Source organism: Odontesthes bonariensis, chromosome 13 (genome assembly GCF_027942865.1).
Source record: "Odontesthes bonariensis isolate fOdoBon6 chromosome 13, fOdoBon6.hap1, whole genome shotgun sequence".
Taxonomy (NCBI): domain Eukaryota; kingdom Metazoa; phylum Chordata; class Actinopteri; order Atheriniformes; family Atherinopsidae; genus Odontesthes; species Odontesthes bonariensis.
In genome coordinates, this window is record NC_134518.1 from 19386358 (window position 1) to 19403655 (window position 17298).

The 17298-nt window shown below is 40.0% G+C and overlaps 3 protein-coding genes across 12 annotated transcripts in view; all 3 read left to right on the forward strand.

Annotated features, from left to right (window-relative positions):
* LOC142397747 (protocadherin alpha-C2-like) overlaps positions 1-17298 on the forward strand; it is a 192766-nt gene that overhangs the window by 24308 nt on the left and 151160 nt on the right. Inside the window, exon 1 of one of the 10 annotated variants that reach the window (XM_075481349.1) lies at positions 3103-5586. The exons of 7 other annotated variants lie outside the window; for them this stretch is intronic. In XM_075481349.1, coding sequence (XP_075337464.1) covers positions 3202-5586 — 2385 coding nt within the window. In that variant the 5' untranslated portion in view covers positions 3103-3201. Of the gene's footprint in view, positions 1-3102; positions 5587-10395; positions 12907-14067; positions 16561-17298 lie in introns of those variants that run through there. 2 more of the 10 variants (XM_075481347.1, XM_075481361.1) reach the window with 2 other exon arrangements.
* LOC142398091 (protocadherin alpha-8-like) lies at positions 266-2861 on the forward strand. Its single transcript, XM_075482072.1, has 2 exons — positions 266-2694; positions 2856-2861. Exons 1-2 carry the CDS (start codon positions 352-354, stop codon positions 2859-2861), a joined length of 2349 nt encoding a protein of 782 aa, XP_075338187.1. The 5' UTR covers positions 266-351.
* Positions 6940-9397, forward strand: LOC142398092 (protocadherin alpha-3-like). Its single transcript, XM_075482073.1, has one exon. It carries the CDS (start codon positions 6995-6997, stop codon positions 9395-9397), a length of 2403 nt encoding a protein of 800 aa, XP_075338188.1. The 5' UTR covers positions 6940-6994.

Consider the following 17298-nt stretch of genomic DNA (forward strand, 5'->3'; position numbering starts at 1 on the left):
AGTTTTATAACAAAAGATAAGTTCTTAATCAACCATAATCTTGTTGAAGGACTCTTCCACCTTAACTGCCCTGAACGCTCCTGTCTCATCTCCTGATAAAATATTGAATTATATAACACAATATGCCTTGATACGTTATACTGTAAATCGTAATTTTGTCCTCTTGGTGTCACTACAATATAAGGAGCCCCCAATGGTCCCTCCCCCATCGAAGCTTTTGTTTGGTGGTTCACAACAGAGGACACACTCAATATAAAACACGGTGTCGGAAGAGACCGTGTGGTGATCGGACCTTGAAATTCAACCCGCCATAATAAAAAGACGCAAGTGTATGCGTGTGGTTGGAAAACAATGGAGAGAAAAAGACGATTTCGATCTAGTAGCTACGGTTGGTTTGCTTTTCATTTGATCCTAGTTGTGTTCGGAAAGCAGGCTGTGGCTGAATTGAGGTACTCTATTCCGGAGGAGGTAAAAGCTGGAACTGTTGTGGGAAATGTTGCCAAGGATCTAGGACTGGACAAAGCGTCTTTATTTGACCGACAGTTCCGTGTCGTGTCTGGATCAAAGGACGTCTTTTTCGAGGTAAATTCTGATAATGGTGCCTTAGAGGTTTCTAAAAAAATCGACAGAGAAGAGCTATGTCACGGGAATGGAGCATGCTTAACTGAGTTGAAAATTCTTGTTGAAAATCCTTTGGAAATGCACCATATTATTGTGGAAATTACAGATGTAAATGATCACTCCCCCAGTTTTTCTGAAAATGAACAGACGTTTGAAATAGCAGAACAATCATCTCCTGGAACACGATTCCAGTTACACGCGGCCCGTGATCCCGATGCCGGAATAAATGCTATCAACACTTACACATTAATGTCGAACGATCATTTTGATATTGATATGAGCCAAAGTGACGAGGACAAAGTACCATTTTTAGTTTTAAAAAAGTCATTAGACAGAGAACACAATAAAAAACACTTGCTGTTTGTAACAGCACTTGATGGGGGCAAACCTCCAAGATCGGGGACACTAAACGTTTCCATCATTGTTCTTGATAGTAATGATAACCGCCCAAGGTTCAGTCAGGATATTTACCAAATTGAAATACAAGAAAACGCCTCGATTGGTACAACTGTAACTAAAGTTAATGCATTAGATCCAGATGAAGGAACTAATGGAGAAATTGAGTACAGCCTAAGCAAAACATTAGCACGTAAAGTTTATGAGATATTTCATTTAGATAGCGTAACAGGACAAATCACATTAAAAGAGGCGCTGGATTATGAAAAATCAGAAACTTATAAACTAGACGTTCAAGCATCTGACAAAGGGCAACCTCCACTGACAGGAAGGTGCAGGCTAATTATAAAGATAAAAGACGTAAATGATAATGCACCAGAAATAGAAGTCACGTCATTGTCAAAAACTGTGTTTGAAGATTCCAAACCTGGAACAGTTATTTCACTGATCAGTGTAACAGATATAGACTCGGGCGTTAATGGAAAGATCATTGTACACATAACCGATTACGTACCTTTTGAACTGAAGCCTTCCTATAAGGAGAACATATATTCTGTTGTCACCAAAGACTTTCTTGATCGAGAACAGGAGCCAAAATATGAACTAACTATTAAAGCCACAGACTGCGGTGAACCTCCTTTATCTGCTTTAAAAACTCTTAGCATTCAGATCTCTGATGTAAATGATAACAGTCCACAATTCTCCCAAAGCCCACTATATTTTTACCTTCCTGAAAATAATGTGGCTGGAATGTCAATTTTCTCTGTAAGTGCAAAAGACAACGATGTGAGCGAAAATGCAGCCATTACCTATCACATTCTCAGAGAGAATAATTTAGCAACCTTTTTAAATGTGAATTCTGAAAATGGACAAATATCTGCTCTGAAAAGTTTCGACTTTGAAACCCTGAAAACGTTCCAGTTCCAAGTTGTTGCCACAGATTCTGGAACTCCTCCACTAAGCAGCAACGTCACAGTGAACGTGTTCATTCTGGATCAGAACGACAACGCTCCAGTCATCCTGTATCCAGTCAGCTCCAACGGTTCTGCTGAAGGTGTGGAGGAGATTCCCCGCAATGTGAACGCAGGACACTTGGTGACTAAAGTCAGAGCCTATGACGCTGATATAGGATATAACGGCTGGTTGCTGTTTTCACTGCAGGAAGTTACTGACCACAGTCTCTTTGGTTTGGACCGCTATACAGGACAGATCAGAACGCATCGCTCATTCACAGAGACAGACGAGGCTGAGCATAAACTGGTCATACTGGTCAAAGACAATGGGAACGTTTCACTCTCAGCAACAGCTACTGTGATTGTCAAACTTGTGGAGCCCAAAGAGGCTTTTGCAGCTTCTGATGTTAAAAGTGCAGCAAAGGTGGACGAAGAGGACAATGTGACTTTATACCTGATGATAACTTTGGGCTCAGTTTCACTTCTTTTTCTCATCAGTATCATCGTGCTGATTGCAATGCAGTGCTCAAAATCCACAGACTATACTTCTAAATATCTGCAAGAGACTAATTATGATGGAACACTGTGTCACAGCATCCAGTACAGATCTGGAGACAAACGGTACATGTTGGTTGGACCCAGAATGAGTATAGGATCTACTATTGTTCCTGGCAGCCATGCAAATACATTAGTGCTACCTGAAAGGAGGAAAGTATCTGAAGAGGTAAGCAGGTTTCTATTGCCAAAGCTTATGAGTTCGGTTTTAAGTAGCAATTTGCATTCTTATTACTTTTGGAAATTAATTGATGTACTCAAATACTTGTTTGTGTGTCTGTGTGTGCGTTTCAATTCTCTTTATATACGAACACACGTGTGTGGCTTGAGGAGTGAAGTTAATGAGCAGTGTAAGTGATGTCGCTGTCCATTGTGCTGAACCTGTTTTTGACAAGGTTTTTATTTTTTACATATAGTGTATTTTTTCATAATTGACGACTAACAAAATAACTCAGAAATTATCACTTGGTGTCACTGTGTGAACAGAAAAGCGTTTTAAGAGAAGCCTTTTGTCAAACAAATTGGTCCTCCCCTTTGTGGGATGGGATTTTCACATTTCACGACTCGACACATACGGTAAACTCAAAGGGATTTTACGATTGTGTGATTTTGATAATGCACTGGAAACGGACATTATTCCTTTAACTTTTTTTCATTGGATAAGAGAAAGACTGACATGGGTATTTATCGGGTAGTTATGAAGCAGAATGTACTTGGAATATCTGGAGAGCAATGGCGGTGGACTGCTCTCATTGTCTTATTAATGTTATTGTGGAGCAGCACGACGGCGCAAATCAGGTATTCAATCGCTGAGGAAGTGAAAGAAGGAACTGTTGTTGGAAATTTAGCGAAGGACTTGGGATTAGAGAAGAGCTCATTGAAAGGGAGAGGATATCGCATTGTTGAGGGCACATCCGAGTCATATTTCCATTTAAACCAGGATGATGGACTATTGTATGTGGAACGGATAATTGACAGAGAGAAGGTTTGTGAGCGAAGCAGTGTGTGCTTGATCAATCTAAAAACGGTGCTTGAAAATCCTCTTGAAATTCATTATGTAACTGTAGAAGTGCTTGATGTGAACGACCATTCTCCGAGCTTCTCGAAAAAAGAGTCACGTCTTGAAATTTCAGAATCAGTTTCACCGGGATTGCGCATCCAACTGCAGGCAGCAAAAGACCCTGATGTTGGTCAGTTTTCAGTCCAAGAGTATAAACTTAGTCCAAACGATCATTTTCGATTGGAGGTTAAGGATCGTGGGAAAGATGGGAAAATGCCTATATTAGTTTTATTGAAGACGCTCGATAGGGAAACAAAGAAAAGTCATAAACTGCTTCTCTCAGCTGTTGACGGAGGGAAACCAAGTAAATCTGGAACGGCTGAAATTATTGTAGACGTTTTAGACGTGAATGACAATATGCCAGTTTTCTACGATGAAACGTATTCGGTGTTTTTGGATGAAAATGCTCTGATTGGGACCACACTTATAAAAGTAAATGCCTCTGATAAAGATGAAGGGTCCAATGGTGAGATCACATATTCTTTTGGAAGCAATGTCAACCACAGAATACGTGAAATCTTTCGCATCGATCCAAACACTGGTGAAATTATTGTTCAAGGCCTAATAGACTTTGAATTAGAGGAGAGTTATGAAATTGACATACAAGCGTCTGATAAAGGATCGGCTCCTTTAAGGACAGACAAAAGCGTGTTAGTTAATATCGTTGACTTGAATGATAACACCCCAGAAATAGAGGTGACATCGTTTTCAAGAACAATACCTGAGGATGCAAGATCGGGTACCACTGTGGCCTTGATCAGTGTTTTTGATAAAGATTCTGGTCTTAATGGGAAAGTTATGTGCTCATCCAATAAAGATGTCCCGTTTACATTATCACCATCAACGCAAGATAACATGTATTCCTTAGTCACAAAATCGTCTTTAGATAGAGAAAAGGAAGCTACATATGTTGTAAGAATTGTTGCAAAAGATGCAGGCGTACCATCATTGTCTTCTGAGAAAAGCATTACTATTGTTTTATCAGATGTGAATGATAACCGTCCAGAGTTTAATGCAAGCCCTTACACATTTTATTTAAACGAGAACAACCCTCAGGGAGCTTCGCTGTTTTCTGTGACGGCAACAGACCGCGACGAGGGTGAAAATTCTCACATTCTGTATCACATTCTAAGAGAAAGAAAGGATAATAACGAACGGCATTCCGTTAACCTAAACATAAACGCAGAAACTGGAGACATTGTAGCGTTAAAAAGTTTCGACTTTGAAACCCTGAAAACTTTCCAGTTCCACGTTGTTGCCACAGATTCTGGAACTCCGTCACTGAGCAGCAACGTCAAAGTGAACGTATTTATTCTGGATCAGAACGACAACGCTCCAATCATCTTGTATCCAGTCAGCTCCAACGGTTCTGCTGAAGGTGTGGAGGAGATTCCCCGCAATGTGAACGCAGGACACTTGGTGACTAAAGTCAGAGCCTATGACGCTGATATAGGATATAACGGCTGGTTGCTGTTTTCACTGCAGGAAGTTACTGACCACAGTCTCTTTGGTTTGGACCGCTATACAGGACAGATCCGAACACATCGCTCATTCACAGAGACAGACGAGGCTGAGCATAAACTGGTCATACTGGTCAAAGACAATGGGAACGTTTCACTCTCAGCAACAGCTACTGTGATTGTCAAACTTGTGGAGCCCAAAGAGGCTTTTGCAGCTTCTGATGTTAAAAGTGCAGCAAAAGTAGATGAAGAGGACAATGTGACTTTATACCTGATGATAACTTTGGGCTCAGTTTCACTTCTTTTTCTCATCAGTATCATCGTGCTGATTGCGATGCAGTGCTCAAAATCCACAGAGTATACTTCTAAATATCTACAAGAGACTAATTATGATGGAACACTGTGCCACAGCATCCAGTACAGATCTGGAGACAAACGGTACATGTTAGTTGGACCCAGAATGAGTATAGGATCTACTATTGTTCCTGGCAGCCATGCAAACACACTTGTGCTACCTGACAGGAGGAAAGCATCTGAAGAGGTGAGTAAATACTTATTTATATCTAAAGATTGGCTAAAACTCAAAAATGGCTTCTTGGCTTCCAACTTGAAAGTGAAAACCACCGTATTAAACAGAAACACTAAAAACGATTTTGCAATCCATTGATTTGATCTTTTAGAATCCCAATATAATTGAACTTTTCTTATCAATTGGACTATTGTGGGTATCGTGTGGTTCAGTTAATACTTCAGGTTTTGCCGATTAAATTCCTACAGTCTTGTGCGTCACTGTAAAGATTAAGCACCTCTTTCTCTAGCAGTGAGTTACTGAGCTTTTCCAACAGAAGAGATATAGGTTGTGTAATGACCCGTTCCAACACAGAATGGACCCAGAAAGACACAACCCAAGGAGAAGATATAACAGTCTTTATTTTAAGGAACAAACTCAGGCAGTAACTGCTCAGTCCAAGGAAACCTTGTCCACTGCGGAAAGCTAGGGTGGAGCCTGAGAACAGGTGAGGTGAAGCAGCGCACAAACAGCAAAATCCTCTTAGCGACGGGAGGAGTGAGACAGTCCAGAAGCCGACTTCCTAAATCCAGAATCCAAAATCCAGGTTTCCAATCCGTAATGCAGGATCCAAAAGACAGGGTAAAAAAAACAGTCCAGGTCAAAAACAAGCAGGCAGGAGAATTATGCAGAGAAACAGAGTCTTGAAAGCTGCGTAATGACTGCAGACAATCTGGCAAGGAACTGGGGAGAAACTGAGAGCTATATAGGCTGCAGACCAGGTGCAAACAATCAGGAGATCAGGCAGAAGATACATGATGCATTCAGGGTCGGTTGGGAAAACAGATTACGGCTCAAACCATGACAGGTTGTTCAATAATGTGTACATCCTAAATTCAAGAAAAAAGACCTTCACAAATAGCTATTAACTGCTTTTCAACAAATGTCTTTAGAAGCATTCAATAACTTCACTTAAATCAATTCATACGCGCTATTAAAAAATATACGGGACATTTCAGTATTCATTGAGCTACAACTTATATTATATTTTAACCTACCTTATATAATTTCCGAATTTTTCCACTGATTAGTTTGGTCAGTACTCATGATGGCGAATTCTGATTTTAACAGGAATCACGTGAAAACATAACTTTTTAATACTCTTAAATAAACATGCGTAGTGACAGTTGAGGGTGATGAAATGCACTATCAACCGTATTCAGGAGGTGGCAGTACCCTATCATTATAACGCCTGATAGAGTCTCAGCTAGTCTTCGGGTTGCATGAGTCCACCTACTCATTCTGGTTAGACAGCATTTAGCTGACAGGTTTGGAAAAAGCGAATGACGACTGTTTTTTTCATTTTCTAAAAAATACATTCTTGGGAGAAGTGACGATATTTGTCGCTGTGACAGAAACAAGTCTAAATGTGTGGATAGTAATGGACGCATTTGGTTTCCTTTCTACGGCGCACAATATGAAACAAAGAGGACGGGGTTCGGGGCGACAACGATTGCCAGTTCTCGGCGTTTTGTTCTTGTTCATATTTGTCAGAGCAGCATCGGGACAACTGAGATACACGATATCAGAGGAGCTCAAAGAAGGAAGCTTTGTTGGGAATATAGCCAAGGATTTAGGAATAGCCTTGAATGTGATGAAGCAGAGGGGATTTCGTATTATGTCCGGCTCTACTGAACCTCTTTTTAAGGTAAATGAGAATGACGGAGTCCTGTATTCTCACCATCAGATAGACCGAGAGCACGTATGTAAAGATAGCAATGCATGTTTAATTAACCTCAAAACTGTTCTTGACAACCCACTAGAAATACATTATGTGACGGTGGAGATAGTGGATTTAAATGACCACTCTCCCATATTTCCTAGTAAAACCAAAAGGCTGGAGATCTCAGAAGCTGCGTTGCCCGGGGCACAGTATCAGTTACAAAATGCTCATGATCCCGATGCTGGCACAAACTCTGTCCAACAGTATAGAATCAGTCAAAATGACCATTTCCGTTTAGAGGTTAAAGATCGTGGAAGAGATGGTAAAACTCCGATTTTGCAGTTACAGAGACAGCTAGACAGAGAGGCCAAAAGTAGACATAAACTGGTGCTGACGGCAATAGATGGTGGAACGCCTTCAAAGACGGGCACAGTTGAAATATATGTAGATGTCCTTGATGTTAATGACAACATGCCTGTATTTATCAAAGATGGATATTCAGCTGTGCTTGAAGAAAACGCGCCAGTTGGCACAACAGTCATGCAAGTAAACGCAACAGATTTGGATGAAGGTTCTAATGGGGAGATAGTTTATACATTTGGCAGTGATGTAAAAGACAAAATTCGACAGCTCTTTGATATTGACTCGTTTACTGGGGAGATAATTGTGACGGGACATGTTGACTTTGAGGAACAGGACAGCTATGACATTGATATCCAGGCCTCTGATAAGGGAAGTATTCCTTTTAGAACTTATAAAAGTGTTATCATTAAAATAGGTGATAAAAACGACAACCCCCCTGAGATAGAAGTGGCATCCCTGTCAAGTGCAATTTCAGAGGACTCCAGACCAGGAACAACAGTAGCGCTCATCAGCATTACAGACTTGGACTCTGGCATAAATGGCAAGATAAACAGTTATGTCACTGAAGACAGTCCTTTTACATTAACTCCATCAATCCAAGATAATATATTCGCCATGGTCACTAAGTCACAGCTGGACAGAGAAGAACAATCAAGGTACGATATTACAATAATAGCCAAGGACGCTGGTGAACCATCATTAACATCCAAAAAGACAATAAGCGTACATGTGTCAGATACGAATGATAACAGACCCGAGTTTTCAGTAAGCCCCTACACGTTCTATATCACTGAAAATAATCCAGCAGGAGCATCAATGTTTTCTGTACGAGCATCTGATCGTGATGAAGGAGATAATGCTCTTATTTCGTATCATGTTCTCACGAATACAGGCCATGAAAACAAAGTGACATCATTTCTTAATATCAATTCTGAAAATGGAGACATTGTGGCCCTAAAAAGTTTTGACTTTGAAACCCTGAAAACGTTCCAGTTCCACGTTGTTGCCACAGATTCTGGAACTCCGTCACTGAGCAGCAACGTCACAGTGAACGTGTTCATTCTGGATCAGAATGACAACGCTCCAGTCATCCTGTATCCAGTCAGCTCCAACGGTTCTGCTGAAGGTGTGGAGGAGATTCCCCGCAATGTGAACGCAGGACACTTGGTGACTAAAGTCAGAGCCTATGACGCTGATATAGGATATAACGGCTGGTTGCTGTTTTCACTGCAGGAAGTTACTGACCACAGTCTCTTTGGTTTGGACCGCTATACAGGACAGATCAGAACACATCGATCATTCACAGAGACAGACGAGGCTGAGCATAAACTGGTCATACTGGTCAAAGACAATGGGAACGTTTCACTCTCAGCAACAGCTACTGTGGTTGTCAAACTTGTGGAGCCCAAAGAGGCTTTTGCAGCTTCTGATGTTAAAAGTGCAGCAAAAGTAGACGAAGAGGACAATGTGACTTTATACCTGATGATAACTTTGGGCTCAGTTTCACTTCTTTTTCTCATTAGTATCATTGTGCTGATTGCAATGCAGTGCTCAAAATCCACAGAGTATACTTCTAAATATCTACAAGAGACCAATTATGATGGAACACTGTGTCACAGCATCCAGTACAGATCTGGAGACAAACGGTATATGTTGGTTGGACCCAGAATGAGTATAGGATCTACTATTGTTCCTGGCAGCCATGCAAATACACTGGTCCTACCTGACAAGAGATGTACTTCTGAAGTGGTAAGATAAATAATTCAATTGTTGTCATTTTTCTGTGCAGAATATCATATGTACATATTCACACCAGCTTCGATTTATGCTGTCTTGGCTTTGTTGACGTACTCATAAGTTAAAATGTTGTGTGTCTAAGAATATTTAAGTGCAACGTTTTCTGGTTTTTATTTGTGGGATGGAATTGAGAAAGGGCATGTTCATAATGTAAGCACAATTTGTTTGGTTTATAGCTTTTTGGTAATCACACACATAAGATAATAGGAACTCAATTAGACTGCAGCAGCCTGATATTCTTTCCCAAAAACAGCTTCTTCGCACTTCACATAAAACTTTCAATAAGACTTTTTTTTTTTTAATTTTGTTTATTTCTTTCCAGTTTTCTTAAATTGTTTACAGAACAAAGATGGCAAATAATATGGGTTCAAAATGGATTATCTTTGTTGATATCTGAGTTTTACTTTGCAGTTTGAATATTAACATAAACTAATATCCTCACAACTGGGATGTTTAACTGTCTTTACTATTTAAATTACAACATGCTGAGCAGCTTAGCATGGAAGGAAGTCTTAAGATATCTTACTTGACTGTTGCTCAATTCAATCTTATAGTTGTGCCAGTATATTTATTTTTAATCATGATTATATATCTGTTCTCATTTTTTCATTTATTTGCACGGGGTCTACTTCTGTAACTGCAGCTTTGATTTTTGGTTGTCACTGTCTGTGGTGCTGAAACTGTCTTAGGCAAGTCCCTCCCATTATTCCTTTGGGAAGTAGTGACTGTGTGACTTTGCGATTCGCATATTAGCTTTCATTGTAAATGTTGTTGTTTTTTCACAAATTTAATTTTAGATAGGCTGTATTTTGCTATGTTTCAACGAAATGACTGTAGTGTTATGGTTCGTCACTTGGTGTCAGTAAAATGACAAGTAATGCTGACACAGGCTTTCGTCATATCCACGAGATCCACCCCCGTCCTTTCATGTCATTACAGGAAAACCATTTGCTGGGATTGCGGTTCGAATTCCCAACATTTCTGTAAAATACCCTTTCCGTTTCAGAATAGATGCAGTGGTATAGTTTATGTTTTGGGGGAATTATCAGTGGATATATGTGGAAATCTCTTTGAAAAAGGTTGTAATTGAAACGTTTCATCTTCACGTAATGGAACAAAGGCTTTGTCAAACCTGCAGAGTGCGGACAAAATGGATTATAATTGTTATGCTTCTGCTTTCGTTTTGGAGCAGTGTTTCGGGACAATTAAGATATTCCATCCCAGAGGAAGTTCAAGAAGGAACTGTAGTTGGAAATATAGCGAAGGATTTAGGTCTTGATAAGACCACGCTGAAAGAGAGGGGGGTCCGTATTGTCTACGGCTCCACAGAGCCCCCTTTCACAGTAAATCAAGAGGATGGTATCATGTATGTGAATCGAAAACTGGACAGAGAGGAAGTCTGCGACCGCAGCAAGGTTTGTGTGATCGACATAAAGACCGTGTTAGAAAACCCGCTGGAGGTCCATTATGTTACTGTAGAGATTCTGGATGTAAATGACCACGCACCAAGCTTCCCAGAAAGAGAAAACAAGATAGAGATTTCTGAATCTGCATTGCCTGGAGCAAGATTTCAATTGCAAGCTGCACGTGATGCTGATATTGGTTTATTATCAGTTCAGCAGTACAAGTTGAGTCACAATGAACATTTTCGTTTAGAAGTAAAAGATCGTGGAGACGATCGTAAAACACCCAGTTTAGTTCTTCAAAAACCTCTTGATAGAGAATCAGCCAAGACCCACAAGTTATTCCTGACAGCCTTTGATGGCGGTAAACCTCCAAGATCTGGTAACATGACAATAATTGTTAATGTTTCCGATGTAAATGATAACCCCCCCGTTTTCAGTCAGGAGTCATATACCGCACAAGTGAAGGAAAATTGTGCTGTTGGTACGACTGTGATCCAAGTGAATGCAACTGATTTAGACGAAGGCTTAAATGGGGAGGTTGTATATTCATTTGGTAATGATGTGGATGCACGGGTACGCGCGCGTTTTGATTTAAACCCTGATACTGGATTCATCACTGTGGCAGGACCCATAGATTTCGAAGAGAGTGGCAGATATGAAATAGACATCCAGGCGTCTGACAGAGGAGCAGCAATTCTGAAGACAGATAAAGTCGTAATAATCAATGTTATTGACGCAAATGACAATGCACCAGAGATCGAAGTCACATCTTTTTCGCGTGCCCTTCCAGAAGATTCAAAACCAGAAACGACCGTGGCCTTGATTACTGTAAAAGATGCAGACTCTGGGCTCAACGGAAAAGTGCTGTGCTTCATAAGCCAAGAGCTCCCTTTTATGCTTACTCAATCTTTACAGAACAACATGTATTCTCTTGTTACTAAAAATATTTTGGACAGAGAACAGCAATCAAAATATAATGTATTAATTGTCGCTAAAGACACGGGTGAACAATCCTTAACATCAGAGAAAAGCATTAAAATTGTTGTGTCCGATGTGAATGATAACAGCCCCAAGTTCTCACAGAACCCATACACTTTCTATATAACAGAAAATAACATCCCAGGGGAGACTATTTTATCCGTTACAGCTCAAGATCATGACGACGGTAGCAATGCTCTCATTTCATATCTGATGTTGAGGGAAAAGGGGGGAGAAAATCTTTTTGCGTCATTTCTAAATGTTAACTCTGAGACTGGAGACATTGTGGCGCTGAAAAGTTTTGACTTTGAAACCCTGAAAACGTTCCAGTTCCACGTTGTTGCCACAGATTCTGGAACTCCGTCACTAAGCAGCAACGTCACAGTGAACGTGTTCATTCTGGATACGAACGACAACGCTCCAGTCATCCTGTATCCAGTCAGCTCCAACGGTTCTGCTGAAGGTGTGGAGGAGATTCACCGCAATGTGAACGCAGGACACTTGGTGACTAAAGTCAGAGCCTATGACGCTGATATAGGATATAACGGCTGGTTGCTGTTTTCACTGCAGGAAGTTACTGACCACAGTCTCTTTGGTTTGGACCGCTATACAGGACAGATCAGAACACATCGCTCATTCACAGAGACAGACGAGGCTGAGCATAAACTGGTCATACTGGTCAAAGACAATGGGAACGTTTCACTCTCAGCAACAGCTACTGTGATTGTCAAACTTGTGGAGCCCAAAGAGGCTTTTGCAGCTTCTGATGTTAAAAGTGCAGCAAAAGTAGACGAAGAGGACAATGTGACTTTATACCTGATGTTAACTTTGGGCTCAGTTTCACTTCTTTTTCTCATCAGTATCATCGTGCTGATTGCAATGCAGTGCTCAAAATCCACAGACTATACTTCTAAATATCTACAAGAGACTAATTATGATGGAACACTATGTCACAGCATCCAGTACAGATCTGGAGACAAACGGTACATGTTGGTTGGACCCAGAATGAGTATAGGATCTACTATTGTTCCTGGCAGCCACGCAAATACACTAGTGCTACCTGACAGGAGGAAAGCATCAGAAGGGGTAAGGCATATTTAAAAGTCTTTTTGTTTTATTTTTCAGACAATTAGGACTATATTCATAAAAAATATAAATAACTCCACACCACGTGCTTGGAACCAATAACCAGGTCATAACTTTCTTTCAGCAGTTATTTTATAAACAGTGAAATATGTATTTTACTTTCCAAATTTTTCTCATTTTGACATTTAAAGACCAGCAATGGAACCCTTTCATTATAGCTATTGTACGTCTGATGTGGTAGGATAAGCCTATTAATTCTTCTTTGAAAGTTTTTAGAGCTTAATATAATATTTTCACGAGCTCACGTTAGCAAACATTGTGCATCTTTGATTTAGAAATGTAAGGTATTATGTTTTGTAATTTTCGGATTTCAACGCCCATCAATCATGTATAACTGGCCCAATTTGTATTATAACTCTTGGCACGGAATTGTTGGAAATAAAACGTCTCTTCCCCGTATTACATGAGACATTTGACGGTAAAGTAAACTACATCTTGCTGGTTAATTAATTGTTGGTACTAACCGTGACCCCGCTTCACAATATTGTTACAGTTGGGGAATGTTTCTACATCTCTGAATCTTACCGAATAGCCCATACAAACTAGAAGCGACTCTGTACTGAAGAGAGTCGTTGGGCTTTGATTATGTGTATCATAACTACGGGATATAACCCGAGAGGTGTATGTTTGATGGGATGTCTCATTTTAATGGGTTGTACGCCAAAATAATAGTGTTTCTCAGATTCAAGTTGTCGGTGTTTGTTGTGCTCAAACAGTTTCTGTGAGGTCCCTTTACCTTCAATGGTAAAATGTAACACTGATTTGGATCTTATATTGTATTTGGTCATTTTCCTGAAGTCAATGTATTTGATTGATTTATGATCTTGGGGTGGCTCGGGATCTTCCGTCCTTGGCTTTAATTAATATAGCAGGGCTATGACTGATTATAATAATTGCCTGTACAAGCACGCTTTTTATACATTTAACAATTGTTTGAAAAACTAGATTGTAATGAGACTATCTATCACATGGTGTCAGTATAATGACAAATAATGTCTCCTCCTGTTTCCATGATATAAACGAGACACATCCCCTTCCTCTAAAATTGTTACAGGGGCAGTCGTTTGCAAGCTGGCCCGCTCGAATATACAATATAGACGTTAATCAACATCTCTGTCGGTGAAAGTTGGGATTGTGATAGGCTACCAAATGAGGTGGGGGAAATAATCTTTAAGAAAAACTATTTAGGGATACCTCTGTGAAAGCTGTCTTTTTATTTTTTATCTTCACGCAATGGAACAAAGAAGGCATCTAACACGGAGAGCACGGACGAAATGGATCATATTCATAATATTTCTGGTTCCGTTTTGGGCAAACGTTAAAGGACAATTAAGATATTCCATCCCAGAGGAAGTTCAAGAAGGAACTGTAGTTGGAAATATAGCGAAGGATTTAGGTCTTGATAAGACCACGCTGAAAGAGAGGGGGGTCCGTATTGTCTACGGCTCCACAGAGCCTCCTTTCACAGTAAATCAAAATGATGGTGTAATGTATGTGAATGGAAAACTGGACAGAGAGGAAGTCTGCGACCGCAGCAAGGTTTGTGTGATCGACATAAAGACCGTGTTAGAAAATCCGCTGGAGGTCCATTATGTTACTGTGGAGATTCTGGATGTAAATGACCACGCACCAAGCTTCCCAGAAAGAGAAAAATTATTAGAGATTTCCGAATCCGCATTGCCAGGGGCAAGATTTCAATTGAAAGCTGCGCGTGATGCTGATAGTGGGTCATTTTCTGTTCAGCAGTACAAATTGAGTCACAATGAACATTTTCGTTTAGAAGTAAAAGATCGTGGTGAGGATCGTAAAACACCCAGTTTAGTTCTTCAAAAACCTCTTGATAGAGAGTCACTCAAGACCCATTTGTTATTTTTAACAGCCTTTGATGGCGGTAAACCTCCAAGATCTGGTAACATGACAATAATTGTTAATGTTTCCGATGTAAATGATAACCCCCCAGTTTTCAGTCAGGAGTCATATACCGCACAAGTGAGGGAAAATTGTGCTGTTGGTACGACTGTGATCCAAGTAAATGCAACTGATTTAGACGAAGGCTTAAATGGGGAGGTTGTATATTCATTTGATAATGATGTGGATGCACAGACAAGTGAACTTTTTCATCTAAATCCAGTTAATGGGATCATAACTGTATTAAGACCCATAGATTTCGAAGAGAGTGACACATATGAAATAGACATCCAGGCGTCTGACAGAGGAGCAGCAACACTATCCACAGAAAAAACAGTTGTTATAAATATTGTTGATGTAAACGACAATGCACCGCAGATTGAAGTCACATCTTTTTCACATGCGTTGCCCGAAGATGCAAAACCAGGTACCACAGTAGCCTTAATTAGTGTGAACGACTTAGACTCTGGTCTTAATGGAAAAGTGTTGTGCTACATAAGCCAAGAGCTCCCTTTTACGATAGCTCCATCTTTACAAAATAACATATATTCACTGGTAACTAAAAAGGTTTTGGACAGAGAACAGCAATCCCAATATGAAGTGATAATTTTTGCTAAAGACACGGGTGAACCATCCTTATCATCGGAAAAAAGTATCACAATTCTTGTTTCCGACGTGAATGATAACAGCCCCAAGTTCTCACAGAACCCATACACTTTCTATATAACAGAAAATAATATCCCAGGGGAGACTATTTTATCAGTGACAGCCCAAGATCACGACGACGGTAGCAATGCTCTTATTTCGTATCTGATTTTAAGAGAAAATGGAAGAGAAAACCCTCTTGCGTCCTTTCTAAATATAAACTCAGAAAAAGGTGATATTGTGGCCCTAAAAAGTTTTGACTTTGAAACCCTGAAAACTTTCCAGTTCCACGTTGTTGCCACAGATTCTGGAACTCCGTCACTGAGCAGCAACGTCACAGTGAACGTGTTCATTCTGGATCAGAACGACAACGCTCCAGTCATCCTGTATCCAGTCAGCACCAACGGTTCTGCTGAAGGTGTGGAGGAGATTCCCCGCAATGTGAACGCAGGACACTTGGTGACTAAAGTCAGAGCCTATGACGCTGATATAGGATATAACGGCTGGTTGCTGTTTTCACTGCAGGAAGTTACTGACCACAGTCTCTTTGGTTTGGACCGCTATACAGGACAGATCAGAACACATCGCTCATTCACAGAGACAGATGAGGCTGAGCATAAACTGGTCATATTGGTCAAAGACAATGGGAACGTTTCACTCTCAGCAACAGCTACTGTGATTGTCAAACTTGTGGAGCCAAAAGAGGCTTTTGCAGCTTCTGATGTTAAAAGTGCAGCAAAAGTAGATGAAGAGGACAATGTGACTTTATACCTGATGATAACTTTGGGCTCAGTTTCACTTCTTTTTCTCATCAGTATCATCGTGCTGATTGCAATGCAGTGCTCAAAATCCACAGACTATACTTCTAAATATCTACAAGAAACTAATTACGATGGAACACTGTGTCACAGCATCCAGTACAGATCTGGAGACAAACGGTACATGTTGGTTGGACCCAGAATGAGTATAGGATCTACTATTGTTCCTGGCAGTCATGCAAATACACTTGTGCTACCTGACAGGAGATGCATTTCTGAAGAGGTAAGATACGTTCCATGCTAAATATTATGCATAGATATCCACATCCGTGTTGATTTATTCTATTTCTGTTAATTCATTTGTCTATCAATTTCTTCAGTCTCTTGCTCATATTTTAAATACTGCGTCAGTTATTAATGTGTTGCAATCTTTTCTGATTTGTAATTGTGAGATTGAATTGAGGAATGATTATATTCATAATGAAATCACGTTTTTTTTGTTTTGTGGTTACCAAATTACCACATACAATATTTGGAAATGACTGTGACTGTATCAACAAAATCTTTTTTCCAAGAAACGGGTCCTTCGCACTTTTCATAAAACGTTTCAACGTTTTCGGGGTTTTTTTTGTTGTTTGTTAGTTTGTTTTTCTTTTTAGAATATTATCAGTCCACAGCTATAGTAAATAATACGCGTTAGAGATAGATTATTCGTGTTAATATTTGACGTTTTCTCTGCAACTTGAGTGTGATCGACAACTACTATAATTACAACTGGGGGGTTTCTTGTCCTTTTACCAGTTACGTCATAACATTGAATTACATACAGTGTTGACATCTCCTAGCAGATTTTTTGTTCAACCAAGTTGTGGTATTTGTGCCGAAATACTTTATTTATTTGATCAGTCTTATAAATGTTCATATTGTATACTTTAAAACATACGCTGTTCGCTGCAGATTTCCACCGTCTCTGGTGCTGAAACACCCTCAGGCAAGGCATTCTCGTTCATCCTTTGCGAAG

Excerpts from the sequence above, each read along its gene's own strand:
- LOC142398091 (XM_075482072.1), top strand. The coding sequence starts at position 352 with ATGGAGAGAAAAAGACGATTTCGATCTAGTAGCTACGGTTGGTTTGCT.
- LOC142398092 (XM_075482073.1), top strand. The coding sequence starts at position 6,995 with ATGGACGCATTTGGTTTCCTTTCTACGGCGCACAATATGAAACAAAGA.